Genomic DNA, 15467 nt, shown 5'->3' with positions numbered 1-15467 from the left:
TGTAGGTGTCATGCAAACACAGGTTTCCTTAACATCTGGGCACTGTTAGTGCCCTAAACGGGCTTTGCTTTTTGTTCATTTATCTCATTTCCAGAAACTGCCCAGAGGATCTGTTTATCCACGATTTTACATCTGAGGAATGGAATCAACATATTTTCACAGTCTCTGGAGGAAGAGAGGGAAGCCAGTGGCTGTGCTGTCAAGAGCAGATGGGTTTACAGTCTCTGAGTCCAGGGCTGGCTATGCAAAGATGGGCGAGGACCTTGCAGAGGAAGAGACTCACGCCAATGTTATGCCGTTGGGGTAACGAGTTTATTAGGTTTATATACAAGGAAGCATTGAGTGAGGTTGTTCAAAAAACAAGGAACAGAGTAACAAAAATATTTTGGCAGGAAAAACAAGAGAGGGAAAGACAAAAGCCGAGCTTGAAGACCCTGGGGGCAAAGGCAGCACGGCCAATGTCAATGGTCGGACTGCAGAGGTAGCCAGACAAGGCAAACACAGGGACCAAGCAACACATGATAACACCACAAGATCCACGAGGCAGCTTCCCAGGCGGGAAGGGGGGAGCTGGGGTACGGGTAGGAGTGAGGATGGGAAGGGGCTGGGGTCACCTACAGGAAAAGGGTGTTAAAATCGCATGAACCCTCCGTATCGCTTTTCCATCTCGGGGACCTCTTTGGAATAAGCCTCACCTTCTTCGTCCGAGGGCAGGGCCTCGGCGAAGCGCTTGAGGAAGCCCCCGTAGCGCTTCTGATAGTCCAGCCACCACTCGGGGCGGCCCACCCTGCGCATGAAACCGCCATAACGCTTCTGCAGCTCCTTGGCCTCGTCTTCCACTGCAGGGCTTCTCTTCACGCCCCGCATGAAGCCACCATACCTCTTGCTCACCTCTTCTTCGCGGTCACCACCCTCGTGCTGGTGGCCACCGTCGCGGCTGTCGCCCGTGGCCAGCAGCTCCTTCAGGAGGTTTGAGGAATTGGCCAGGGTCTCCTCCTCGTCCGCATCCTTCTTCATGAAGCCCCCATACCGCTTGCCCAGCATCTCGCCTGTGTTGGTCTCGCCTTCTGGCTCCAAGGGATAAAGCTCATCTGTTTTCTTCATGAAGCCCCCATACCTCTTCATGAAGCCTCCATACTTCTTGGCCAGCCAGTGGCCGTCGTCCTGTCGGCTGGCTCCCTCCTGGGGAAGCTCGGGCTGGGTGGTCTGCAGTAGATCCTTGCAAGTTTCCCAGATTTTGAGAGAAGGCAGCTGCCCTTCACACTCCAGCGTGCAAGCCTGGGGGAAACAAGTGAGGGAAAAAAAATTGCTCTGGGTTTCTTTTAGCCAAATTGTGTATGTGTGTGTGTATGGGGGGTAGTGCTGAGGGTACCCGATTCTCTTTGACTTCCAGAAAATCAGCTCATCTCCACTGTCTCCTTAAACCTTTCCATCACCCGGAGTACAGCAAAAGAACAATGAAATCAATGAAAATCAGAAAGGGGGCAGGAGGAGCCAGGCGATGAATTGAATCCAATCAGAAATGTCATAGATACTGTGCCATTTCCATATTTCAGAAGCTGTTTCCCACTTGGTTTTAATTTGGACAGGCCGCTTTTCACGGGATAATACCCTACTGCTGATGTCATATTGTCAGAAGTTTTCTCAGAAGTTTCTATTTAATTTGGAACATTTCCACAAATTTCTATCTTCTTTGTCTCACAGGTAGAATCATTATTAATAACAGGATTAATTTGATTTCTTGTGTCAATATTTATAAGAAAGTTATCGAAAGTCAAAATTCTAGCAAAACTGTTCAAATATCAGAAAAAAATGATACAAACAAGTTTAAAAACCAGAGAAATTCTGAAAATTCAAATCTTATGAAGTATTTGATCCATCAGAATGATTTTCATGAAATTAAAGTTTTGTATTTTTCCTCTATTTTCTTGAAATAATTTTTTCCAAAGAAAATCCTGTTATTTGATAGCATAGCAATGATTAGCTCAAAGCTGTTTCCTTTTGATTATGCCATAATACGATTCAAACCACTGGAAGATTTAGTGCATTCTAATAATGTGATATTAAGATTTATTTGATCAGACTAATATATTAGAAAAAGTACTAATATTATATGAACAATTATAAACTCTATTTGCTGTTTCTCAGCATTTTAGAAATTTTTGAAATGCATTTATGGAAACTAGGCTATTGACCCTTGCATTAGGAAGAAAACTGTCTCTTTACTGGTATTTAACAATATCTGGGTATATTAGCTCATATTAAATTCATGCATAGTTTCACAATGAAAGACAACATTATATTCATACACCAAAATATCTAGGACATTTAACCAGCTCTGAATGGTTATTTAAGTTTTTTGTCTAAGAAAATTAAAGGCCTAAGTATGCAAAAGATTATCTAATTATAATGATCCTGTTTTAGTTCTAATATCTGATTAAGAAATCAAATATCATTAAAAAGCTTAAGATGTTCAAGGGGTAAGGATATTTCCATTCCAAAAGGATATTTACATGATCTTGTTGCCAAACATGAATGGTGAGCAAGGCTTTGAATTTCTTATGATTTGGAATTTCATCGGAAGCAATTTGTGACTATCGGAATCACACACTCAAACGAAATCAGGGATTTTTTTTGTATGGCCTCTACATCCTTCTGCATGTCTTCTCTTATGTGGTGTTTACTGTACTCCAAATTCTAGAAGTGGAAAATCCAATTTGGATGCAAGTCATGGCATGCCTGCTCATTTCTGCGTCCGTTACAGTATCAAGCTCAGGTGTCTTTCCCATGGTAAAAGCCCCATAAGTACCTGTTACATTGATTTTTACACAGAATGTTTTTCCTAGTCAAGCTCATTTCTCTTATGTCTGTTGCATCCAAGTGAAAATTCCAGAGCTGCGGTAATTCTAACAACATAGTCTGTAACTAAATCTTTTTTCATTGAGAAAATTACAACATCAAATGTAGTTCCAACACAGAACAAATTATTCATTATTCAAAATGCTAGAAGATCATTTTTTAAAATTGAGGGTTGCTTATTGTTTATGTCTTTGCAAGTTGCCTATACTATATCTGCTATCATCTGTATTGAAATCAAAGCAATAACAAACATTTTCAAAGAGCCGTTAACTTTTCTTTGCATTTCCCCAACACTAACCCCTACTATCCTTTTAAATGATGAGGGGACAATGGGAGGAGGGGGAGAAGACATAATTTCATTCACCCCCAAAGAAGGGTTAACTGCTGCCTAATGTGTTCTGCTCAAGCACAACCATAAAGGAAGATTGGCAGCATTTTGGGAACACGGTGAAGTAAGCAGATTGAGTATATAACAGGCATGAGAATAGGCATCACCAAATATCAGTCTGATAGCACTTTGACGCCAGACGGTGCAAACTGAAAAATTTTACTAGAGCCCACATAACTATATGTAGATGACAGAGGGCACTTGGTATCGGGCTGAGCCACGTGCTTGTCCAGGAGCGGGCAGAGGCAATTATATCACCAGGCATCATCTGCATGGTCTGTATAGCGCTTCCCTCCTATATATAGAATTCTTTCCACCCAGGGTTTCTCTGCATGGCGGAAGTACTCCCTCCATTTCTAGACATGGTTTGAGAGCTCCTGACTACATGAGAAAGAAGATGGGTAGAGGGGGTTGATTCTTCTAAGATGGAACATTTTCCTCACTGTTTAAGTAAACAATTCTACCAGGTGCCTTCTCTGCTTGGCCAAGTTAATGCACATCAAATTCCGAAACAGATCTAGTGACCCTTATATTCAGAGGATCAAACATTTCACCTGCACTGGAGATGGTGCAGTCTGGCTTTCCTTCATTTTTCATCTCCATGTCAAGCAGCTAGGCAATGCAAAACGCTTTTAAAGGTTCAAGTAATGCCACAGTCAGTTCGGATTAATATGCCCTTACTCCCTACTGAATTTTAAAGTCGTCACACAGTATCAACAGCAGTGCAAAGCAATCTTCCAGGGTGCTAGGTAAAAGGAAGGTTTCCAGGTCTCCAGTTCTGGTTCAGTGGCACAGCAGGGAGGACTCAAAGGGCCCCTGGACCAGGTCTAGAATCAGAGTTCCTTGTCCTCACCTCGCACTCCAGAGTCCTTTGCACTATACTTGAGCTTTGGATTGTGGTGCCTTTTTGGACGCTGGCTATCTCTGCGTGTCCTTCTCCCACTTCGATTAATTGCAATTTAGTCTTATCACAGAAGTGCAGTGGAGACAGTAGTTGCATCCCTGCCTTCACTTGCCTGTAGGGCAGGTACGACTGCTGTTTCCTCCCTGCAGCTGGCTTCCACCTCCTCTCCCCTATCTGCGTTCCTACCCTTTGCCCACTCTAATGCCCAGGTGAAGGTAAAGCTGCGACTGAACCTGGGTTAAGCAAGCCAAAGAAATACAATCTCCCGAACAGAGACGAAAATGTTACTAATATAAAACTTAAAACCAGTGTTTCAGAGAAGGCAAGGGAAGATGGTTGCATGTTGGGGGCCCCTCAGGTTGGCTGTGTTGGGAGTCGCTGCCAATGGTGTCTGAATAGAATCCAACTGCGTAAAAGAGCACCTTTCGAGCTCCCGAAGCTCCCAGGACCAAAACCTACTTGATGCGGGGGCACTGCCGCCTCGAACGGTTTCTGGATGGTCTGGAAACTGAGAGCCCGGAGGGACCCGGGTCAACGTTTTGCAGCAGCGCAGAGCCATCAACGGTTCCCGCCGCCTCAGCTCAGACAGCGTGTAAGGACGATACGCACCGCGCGATCAGTCCGGGGATGCTGGTCGACTGTCGCACCCACTTATTCCCTCGGTCCAGACGGCTAACACTCACCAGGAAGTTGATGTCCCCCGGGCGCACCAGGCGGTAGCTGCATGTCGCGCAGTCCTGGCTGCATTCTGCTCTTACGGTCGCCAGGAGCCCGGGGCTGAGAGCCAGCAGCCAAGTGCAAAGTCTCAGGAACCGCGCCATGGACTGAAGAGAGAGAAGGACGCGCTCTCGCAGCCGGTCCAAACGCGGAACCTGTCCCTTGGAAGCAACACTTGTCACGACAACCCCGGCTGGGGGCGTCGTTGAGCAAGACCCCCGCAGAGATGCTCCTTCCAGATCCCTCGACCCCCACCCAGAAGACCTTGTAGGGAGATCTGGGAAAGGCTCAAACCACCTCCTAGGTCCCAGGGTGGCACGGCTGTTCCCTGGGCACCTGCTCTCCTGCGCGTCCGCTACCCGTGGCCGGATTCTGGTGAGCACCGCACGGGATGGAGGGCTAGTGAGTACTCCCGGGCAGACATGGCATTGGCCGGGATGAGAGTAAAAGTTGGGGAGCTCATGCAAGGAAACGAGGAGTAAAGCAAAGCAGGTAGACACCCCCAAAACCCACGCCACGAAGGTGACCTTTGGGCAAACTCACTTACGCTGACGCTCTTCGAATGGAGCCGGCGGGTTGGGAAAACCGGGTTCCAGACACGACTCTAGAAGGAAGACAGAAGGCAGGTGTAAGCAGGGCAGGCGTCGGGGGAAAGCGGGCTGGGGCGTGCCGCGCGGCCGGGCCTCACCGTCGCGGGCCACGGGCCGCGCTGCGGGGGCTCCGATCGCCTGCCTTGCTGTCCCGGGGCCAGCCGAGGCTGGAGTCACTTTATAATTGGCCCCAAACCGAAGGAGGCGAGTGTGCCCCAATCGCCGGCGGGCTGCAGCTGACGCAGGCGCTACGCCAGCCCCGCGCCGACGCCCGGGCGGGAGGGGTCGGCCCGCGCCGCTGCGGCCCGGGTGCGGGGAGTTAGGGGGGTGGTGCTTCCTGGGGAGGTCATCTCGCCTCCCGGGAAGAGCCCGGGGCAGGCAGAAAGTCGGTGGGGTAGATGGTGGCGAGGGACTAAGTCAGGTTTTCCCTCAAGAAGTCACAGAGATTGCATTGTGGGGGTGCAGGCTCCAGGGACGGCTCCGAAGTGGGGGCGTATGGGAGCGGGGAATTGACTGGTCCGAGACCACTCGCACCTCCTCCAGGGGCACCGTGGTGGGTCCTTGGGGTCCTCCCAACCACAGCCGTCCCCCGTGTCGTCACTGAGCCGTCTGTGAGCCATTTTGATCTCGAATTCTTTGCAGTTGGAGCTAACAGTGTCAGCTAGTAGTGGCTGTAGAAATACATGCTTGAAACTTTCTGGGCATCTTGACATTTCTCCTTTCCTGTTAGTGTGACCCTTGGTTAAAGAAGTGAATCTGGAAAGAGGTCCCTTTGGGTAGGCGGGAGGGACCGGTGGCCGGTCAGTTCCCTGAGCCCTGGAGGGTCTCTGATGAGCAACAGCAGGTGCCTGGCGGCTGTGATGTCAGCGCGCCGGGAGTGCGGAGGCGAGGGACGCGGTGCCCGGGGCGCCAGGGCTGGAGACAAGGCGCCCAGCCTGCGCACAGAGTGGGAGGAAGGAACGTGGGGGAGAGCAGACGGTGAAGGCTGGGGCTCCCTGCCTGCCCCTGCTCCAACTTCCTGGCTCTGCCAAGAATTGCGAACAGGAACGCTGCTTACGTTCTCTGAGGCCTCGGTGGTCCCATTTGGAAAATAGGGACAGTTAATATATTTCCGTGTTCCGGAGACAATCCCATGAAATAAGCGACGAAATCACTTAGCTTTGTGTCATTCAGCAAGTACCCAGAATCGTGTTTCTAGCCATCCACCTTTCCGTGTGTCTGCCCTCTTAGGCCTATCCATTATCAAAGATCTATATCTATTACCTAATATCTATATCTGCCTATCCGTCTTCGTCTTTCATCCATCTGTATCTATTTATCAGTCTATCATCATCCTCTACATCTTTCTGTGTATCTTCTTTCTCATCTGTCTCTTACCTATTTATTATCTATATATTTATCTGTATCGTGATCAGCTATCCACCCACCCACCACCTTGCCTCGGAACAGTGGAAAACCACAAACCGCTCCAGAGCTTAAGGAAAGAATACTAGGATTTTCTGGCTCCCCTCAAAGGACCTGCCACCATTCAACCGTCGCGGGAACCCGCAGTCTCCTTGGCTAGCTGCGGCCACTCTGCATCTTCCATGTCGGTCACTAGAGGGCAGCGCGCTCCTGCGTAGGTGGGTGGCGCGCACAGGCGTCTGGCTGGGGTCTTGGGGTTCCCAGGGGGTGACAGGGTGCAGAGGCTGGACACCGCACCTGAGGGCGGCGCCTGGCCCTAGCACTGGGGGCGGGAGAGAGGCCCACACAGTCCCAAGGAGCCAGCTTTATCTTTTTACCGGAAACGCACAACGTTTATCTTGTAGCTTTTAGGCTCTTTCTGTTAGGCTAATGGAGTCCCGCCCAGCGGCTAACCTGGTTCCCAGCGCAAAGCAGAGCTTGTACCTGTCTCTAAAGCTCTCCCCCACGTCGTGACTGGCTTTCACCAAAGCCAAAGCCACTGCACTGCTGTGCAAAAACATTCTATGTTAAAGAAGATCTGCTGGGTTTGACCTAGTGCATACTTCAGGAAAGCAACGGCAAATTTCAAAACCATAGTCCAGGGCAGGGGGCTGAGGAGTGTGTGTGTCCATGCCATGCGGTGCTTCCTTCATGTGCACCGGTCTACACACACTGGACACACAAAGGTTCCCTAGGATCTTGGAAAAGTAGAAGTCAAAGTCTGGAGGGAATCTTAAGGGTGACTTAATCCTTCTCAATTTATAGATGGGAAAAACTGAGACCCAAGGGACACCCTTTCTCCCCGCCCTGTTCGGGCTGGACAGCAGCAGCCATGCCCAGCTCTGTGATGTCTTCCATTACTGTTCTGCATGAGGATTTTCTTTTTCCCTTTTTCTTTCTTTCTTTCTTTCTTTCTTTCTTTCTTTCTTTCTTTCTTTCTTTCTTTCTTTCTTTCTTTCTTTCTTTCTTTCTTTCTTTCTTTCTTTCTTTCTTTCTTTTCTTCCTTCCTTCCTTCCTTTCTCTCTTTCTTTCTTTCTTTCTTTCTTTCTTTCTTTCTTTCTTTCTTTCTTTCTTTCTTTCTCTTTCTAGATTTATATATTTTTATTGGAAAGTCAGATATACAGAGAGGAGGAGAGACAGAGAGGCCGATCTGAAGCCAAGAGCCAGAAACCAGTAGCCTCTTCTGGGTCTCCCACGTGGGTGCAGGCTCCCAAGGTTCTGGGTTGTCCTCGACTGCTTTCCCAGGTCACAAACAGGGAACCAGATGGGAAGCGGGGCTGCCAGGATTAGAACTAGTGTCCATATGGGATCCTGGTACATGCTAGATGAGGACTTCAGCCACTAGGCTACCACAACGAGCCCTCCCTTGAGACTCTAAATGTCAGAAAGAAGGGAAGAAAAAGACAGGGTGCAGTGCAAGGCTGCTTAGTCCTGGATTAGCCCAGAAGCCTAGACTCAGCACTGGCTGGCTGAGTGAATGCAGTGGTGGGCGTTGGGCCTGATTCACACACACTCGCATCAGCGGTAGTCTTCTGCAGCACTCTCCCACATCAGTCTTTAAAGAGAAAGTCAGATATGTTTTTGTTCCCTTCATATTTGGTTGGCGGCAAGGAGTCCTAACAATTCAGTTTTCATAATCTTTTAAAATATTCAAGAACAAATAGAGCTTGCAGTTATGTGTTCTTGAAATCAAACTCAGGAGAAAGCAGAGAATCTGTGCTGAAGACTCTCATCTAGACATTTCTGATCCTTGGGTCCCAAGCATTAACCCTATGTGTTCAGCTCAGACAGCGCCCAGTGAGGCTCTGAAGGTCCTGTTGAGAAGTGGTGGTTTGCTCAGGTTTCGGGGGGGGGGGGTTTGGAGCCCCAGGGAAGGATTAAAATCCCCTCCAAGTGTCCTCTTTCTTCCTTTCGCTGGGTGACAGCCGCCAGGGTCCCGATCCTCCTCCTCCGACCCTTCCTCTTTCTGCCCTCACCACACCCCTCTATCCCCTGTAGTCGTGTCTCCCTCCGTCTTGCAGCAAGAGTGGAAGCCGACACACACACTCTGCTTATTGCGTAACGTTTCAACATAAAAGCATGCTCTGGCGGCTCCGATGTTTGGACTCACGCCAGGAGCAGGGAGAACGTGTCTGTTTTCAGCTGTAATCCTAGGTACACAATTTTTGAAATGGGGCGCTGTGAGCTGGGTACATTACCGTGGCGTGTTGCCGTAACAGAGGCTTCTTTTTCCGACTGCTTCGGCACAGGGCAGCCGAGCAGCTGTAAGAGGAGCGGGAACAAGAGGCTTTGAAGGTGTGATACAGCTGTGCGTGCGCGCACACGATCTCCTCATTTTCCCAAAGCCAGGAAACACACACAACCCCTGAAAGAAAAGTTGATCTACAGTAGAGTTGCCTTAAATGGAACTTAGAAAATGTGTGAGTGTGTCTGAGAAACAGCATCTGCGCAAGGGAGAATGAGAGAGAAGCAGACGTGGGCCATGAGATATACTGATGGCATAGTGTAACTGTAGAGAGAATGGTTACAAACTTCCTAAATTTGGTCACAGCTCTCAGGCACAGACAAGTTTGCTAACATGCACAAATAGCCAGATAACGAATAAAGCAAGATATATTATGATCTATTAAATTAAAAGAAGATTTAACTATGAATCCAACCAAAGACAGGGTTTCTTCAGTAGTCTGATTTTTAATCATGTTTTGGGGAAGTTTCCTGAGGAATCTTTTTAGCCACAAGAGAGAAACATACACGTTAAAGGTTGTATTGCTTCATGGGGCACTAATCTTGTATAAAAACTTGGTCTTGATTTTTCTTTTGGTCATTTCTAAAGTCATATTTCAGATTCTACCTATAGGACCAACATAGAAAGAACCCAAAAATATTAATCAAGTCAATGAACGGGGAAAAAAATCACCTAAGAAATAATTTGCAGCTTTGAAGCTGTGCTAGAAGGAAGTTCGAAGCAGATTTTGAGTGACAGTGGATCACTAGAATGAAACACAATGACTCCAGGCAACAGATTCTTAAGGATTTTTTTTTTTCAGGTTTCTAAGGGAATTTTTTTTTTTTGCATATGATCCATAAAACAAAAATTTGTGTGGATTGCCAGCAAAATTGTTCTTTAAAAAAATGATATTCCCGCCTGTCACTACATCTTTTGTAGCTCTATATTGTGCCTAGGACAGATTCAAAAAGTCGAAATGTTTTTCATAAACTTACAGAGGGAAAGAGCCCAGACTGGACTGTTTTCCCAGGCTACAGGCAGGGAGCTGGATGGGAAGCGGGGTACTGGGATTAGAACCGGCACCCATATGGGATCCTGGCATGTTCAAGGTGAGAACTTTAGCTGCTGGCCATCAGGCTGGGACGCAAAGACTTCTTAAGCTTATGGGAGAGGTGGAGTTCACAGAGGAAACCGCTACTGGCTTTCTGAATTAGAGAGGATCTGTGTTGAAGCCTGTGGAGAATCAGAACTCCCTGGCTCTGAAGTGCAAACCTCCAAGGACACCAGTGCTGACATGGTACCACTGTTACCCTCCTACCTCCCCACAAACTCCCGGAGGTTCACGGGTGCCGAACTTGAAACAAAAATTCCAGAGACACCCACTTGGATTGTGAGTTTTGTCCCCAGGAGCTCAAAATTGTCTTCACAGTGAATATTGTGGAGTATTTCCTTTATACTTCCAGGAGGGGAGGGAGGGAAGAAGCATTTTTTATAAACTTAAATGCATTCTGATTTTCTTAACATTTGCCCATAAAATTAAACTAAGCAGAGTGCAAGGGTTTTATCAGAGACTTACTGTGGCCAAATGGTAAGGAGAAAGCCATCTCCAGCCCATCTCAGCCATTCTGTTCCACTGAAGACAGAGCAGCTTAAGCACACAACAACTACAAAGCCTACCAGCAGGCAAAAACACAGTGCAAAGAGACAGAGTAGCAATCGAATCCAGACTCAGTATGTCAGGGACACTAGAACTGAAAGATCAGGAATTTAAAACAAGTATAATTAAATGCAAAAAGGATCTAATGAATGAAATAGACAACATGCAAAAACAGGCAATGTAAGCAGAAAGAAATTCTAAGAAATTCTTAAAAATTCTAAAAAAAAAATAAAATGAAAATTCTAAAAAAAAAATAAAATGAAATGCTAGAGGTAATAGAAATGAAAAATGCCTTTGATAAGTTGATTGCTGGACTAAAAATGGCTGAGAAAACAGTCTTTGAGTTTGCAAATAAACAAATAGAAACTGTCAAAACTGCAAAACAAAAAGGCTGAAAAGAAAATCTCGAGCATTCAAGTGGGTGGCCATAAAAGTTGTAATGCACATTTGATGAGAACTGCAAAAGAAGCGAAAGAAAGGAACACAAGATATATTTTAATAATCACAGGTGAACATTTCTCCAGTTTGATGTCAGATGAGTATTAAACTATGGATCCAAAAAGGGCAGGCAACATGGAACAGTATAAATACCACAGAAGCTACAGGTAAGCCTGCGGCTTTTGTTCACTGATCTTAGCCAAAAGGCCAAGAAGCATTCTTAAGGATTTACTTATTTTAATTGTAAAGATTTTCATAGAAGAGAAGAGCAAGATCTTCCATCTGCTGGCTCACTCTCCAAATGGCCACAATTGCCGGAGCTGAGCCGATTCAATGCCACGCATCAAGAACTTCTGCCAAGTCTCCCATGCGGGTACAGAATCTTAAGGCTTTGGGCCATCCTCTGCTGCTTTTCCAGGCCACAAGCAGAGAGCTGGCTGGGAAGTAGAGCAGCTGGATACAAACCAGCGCCCAACTGGGATGCCGGCAATTGCAGAAAGAGGGTTAGTCAATTGAGCCATTGTGCCAGCCCCAGTATGCTACTTTCAACATGCAGAAAATCAAACATAAGAAAAAATTTCTGAAAGAAGCCAGAAGAAAAACCTAGTTAACAAAAACAAACAGGCAAACAAACAAACACGAAAGTAGGAATTATGCCTGACTTTTTTTTTTCTGAAAAGTCATGCAAGGAAACAACTCGAGTACAATATGTAAATATTGAAAGAAAGAAACTCTCAAAATGTAGAATTCTGTGTTCTGTGATCATCCTATCAAAATGAAATCGGGAAATCAAGTCCTTACCAGGCCGACACAAATGGAGGGAGCATGTTGCCAGCAAACTTGCCTTTTTGAGAAATTTTAAAAGAAATCTTATAGAGAAGGGAATTTTTGAAGGTAACTTTTGGATCCACAGATGGGAGGATGTCAGAGAAGGAATAAATGAGTGCACCACTCCTCACTTTTTAAACTTATTATTCTCAAAATTTTACAATCTTATCATTTATTTATTCTTAAGCTTTTGAAATTGTTCTTAACTAACATGACGGATATTAGCTTATTAAGAATAATAATTGTAACAAGTCTTTGAATACATATGTGCATGTGTATATGTACCTACACGTATGTGTAAGTGAAATGACAGCAGCGAGAGAGGAATTAGGATTATATTTTTATTATAAGGTCCAGAACCTGTGAAATGCTGCGGTCCTTTTTGGAAGTGAGTTTGGATTGGTTGTAAATATAATATTGAAGAACCTGAGGCGACTGTCAGGAATATCATAACAGGTATCTAACAGGGGAGCGAATGGACTCAGTTGAAATGCTCAGTTGAAACTGCAAAGGGCAGAAAAAGGACATGGAAGCAGGCAACAAAGAGAAAACAATACAAAACATGGTAGATACTAATCCAAGAACAACAATAGCTATTCTAAATACCAGTGTTCTAAATGTACTGCTTAAAGGACAGTTTGTCAGAATGGGTAGAGAAATAAGACACAGCTATATTGTCCATAAGAAATCTGCTTTACATATTCAAACCTATGGGTTAGAAGTAATCAGGTAAAGACGTTTTTAAAGACCCCTTATAAGCACATTTCCAATTTTTTGTGGCACCAAACTAAACGTATCTTTTAATTCTAGTCTATAGGAACTTTTTTGATTGTTTGCTTTTATATTTAATCATACCAAAAAGCGCTGACAAAGACATGAATTCACTAAAGAGAAAAAAGCAAATAGATTGAAAAAATTACATGCAAACTAATCAATAGAAATTGGGAGTAAATGTATTCATTTCTGTCAAGGAAGGCTTCAGAGCAAGGAGACTTATCACAGATAAAGAGGGACAGTGGGAGGTTGGCACTGACCTGTGACAGGCTAAGCTTCTGCCTGCCACGGTAGCATCCCCTACAGGCATTGCTTCAAGTGCCGGCTGCTCCACTGTCCATCTAACTCTCTGTGTAAGACCTGGAAGAGCAGGGGAGGATGGCCCAAGTCCTTGGGCCCTTGAACCACATGCAAAACCTGGAAGAATCTCTGGCTCCTGGCTTTGGATTAGCTCAGTTCTGGCCATTATAGCCATTTAAGGAGTGAACCAGTGAATGGAAGATCTCTCCCTTTGTCTTTCTGTTTGTAACTCTTCCTAATAAAAATAAACTGTCTTTTTAAAGAGGGACTTTAAATAATGATCTAATAGTGATTTTACCAAGAAGGCATAAAAAACCTTGATATTTATGCATCCAACATTAGGATATCAAAATACATAAGATAAAGACTGATAGATCTGCTACGAGAAGTGGAAGAATACACTTATAGCTGGAGATGTCTACACTTCTATGTTAGAAATAGGTCCAGTAAGCAAAGAATCTGCCAAGACTTGGCTGAACTCTGCATTACCATCAAGCAACTGGATATAATGAACATCTATAGATCAGTTCATCCAACAGCAAAATATACATTCTTCTAAAGCTCACTTCGAGCATTCACAAAGGTAAACCACATTCCGAGTCATAAAAAATACATTGTAAAAATTTAAAAGAATAAAAATTACAGGGTCTCAGCGTGGTGGCCTAGCAGCTAAAGTCCTTGCCTTGAATGCGTGAGGATCCCATATGGGCCCTGGTTCTAATCCTGGTAGCCACACTTCTCATCCAGCTCCCTGCCTGTGGCCTGGGAAGGCAATCGAGGACGGCCTATGGCCTTGGGACCCTGCACCTGCATGGAAGATCTAGAAGAAGCTCCTGGCTCCTGGCTTCAGTTTGGTACAGTTTTGGCCACTGTAGTCACTTGGAGAGTGAAACAGTGGACAGAAGATCTTTCTCTCTGTCTCTCCTATCTATATATCTGATTTTGTGATAAAAATAAATAAATCTTAAAGCAATATATAGAAAGTTTTTCTCAAACCACAATAAAATGAAATTAGTGGTAACAGAATGATGATAAACTTTAAAATAGTTAGAAATGAAACAATATGTTTCTAAGTAACCAATGGATCAAACAAGAAACATGAAGGAAAAAAATTAAATTCTTTGAAGTATATTAACATGAAAATGCAAATTATCAAACACTGCAGGGTGTGGAAATACTGGTATTTGGAAATGTATTCCGCTGAATGCATATCTTAGAAAAGAAGAAAATTCTAAAACAACTCACCCTAACTCCCACTTTAGAAAACTAAAAACAGAAGAGTAAATTAAATTCAAAGCAAGTAAAAGAAGCAATAAAACTTGGAGTATATTTATTGAATTTCTCTATTTTATCATACTATGTTTTCATGTTTATTCCTTTTTGAAGTGATTTATGCAGCTTCTATTCATGGATTACACAAGTGATGAACTTTAAGAGGCATTTGTATATCCTGACAGTTTCTACAACTTCTCTTGATAGGAAAAAGGCCCTTTTAAATTCAAGAACTACTCTAAAACATTTAATAAGAGAAATAATTAAAGCTGCAGTCAATGAGATTGAAGACAGGAAATCAATAGAGGAAACCAGTAAAATCAAGAGGTGATTTCTTGAAAAGATTAGTGAACTTAATAAACTTCTCATCAGCCTAACTAAAAGGAGGTACAGGATACAAATGGCTAGTTCAGAAATTAAAGAGGGGGTACTGTGCTGAGACATAGTGGGTGGGGCTGCTGGTCGCACCTTCCCATACGGGTGCTGGCTTGAGTCCTGGCTGCTCCATTGCTGATCCAGCTCCCTGCTAGTGTGTCTGGGGGAAAAAACAGAGGATGGCCTTAGTGTTTGGGCCTCATCACCACCGGAGGTAGTTCCTGCTTCCTGGGTTTGGCTTGGCCCAACCTGACTCTTGTGGTCATCAGAGAGTGAGCCAGTGGATGTAAGATATCTGTCCCATTCTCTCTCTTTCTTATTCACTTTCAAATAAATAAAAATAGTCCTTAAAATGAAAGACATTATGTGATTCTCTCTCTCTTTCTTATTCACTTTCAAATAAATAAAAATAATCCTCAAAACGAAAGACATTATGTGATTCTCAATCATCTCTTTCAGAATACAGAGGAAGAGGAAATACTTTCTAACTTCTTGGGAGACAATATCCCTCAACTTTCAAACCCAGAAAAATATATTAGAAGAAAGGAAACTTAAAGATCAACATCTCGCATGAGCATAGATGCAAAACTTCTTAGCAAAATATCAGCAAATTGAATCCATCAGTGCCAAGAATTACATACGTTGACAAGCTAGGCTTGATTGCACTGATCAAGTCTGCTTCAACACTTGAAATC

The 15467-nt window shown here is 44.7% G+C and overlaps 1 protein-coding gene across 1 annotated transcript; it reads right to left on the bottom strand.

Annotated features, from left to right (window-relative positions):
* Positions 1-299: 299 nt before the first annotated feature.
* On the bottom strand, positions 300-4972 carry PENK (proenkephalin). The gene is made up of 2 exons (XM_040972701.1): positions 4835-4972; positions 300-1278 (listed from the first exon to the last, which is right to left on the bottom strand). Exons 1-2 carry the CDS (start codon positions 4970-4972, stop codon positions 631-633), a joined length of 786 nt encoding a protein of 261 aa, XP_040828635.1. The 3' UTR covers positions 300-630.
* Between the last annotated feature and the right edge of the window lie 10495 nt (positions 4973-15467).

The sequence above is a fragment of the Ochotona curzoniae genome, unplaced genomic scaffold, assembly GCF_017591425.1.
Source record: "Ochotona curzoniae isolate NIBS_2020 unplaced genomic scaffold, NIBS_Ocur_1.0 contig_2318, whole genome shotgun sequence".
NCBI lineage: Eukaryota > Metazoa > Chordata > Mammalia > Lagomorpha > Ochotonidae > Ochotona > Ochotona curzoniae.
Note: the sequence above shows the minus strand (reverse complement) of the source record. Positions and strands in the feature narration are given on the sequence as shown.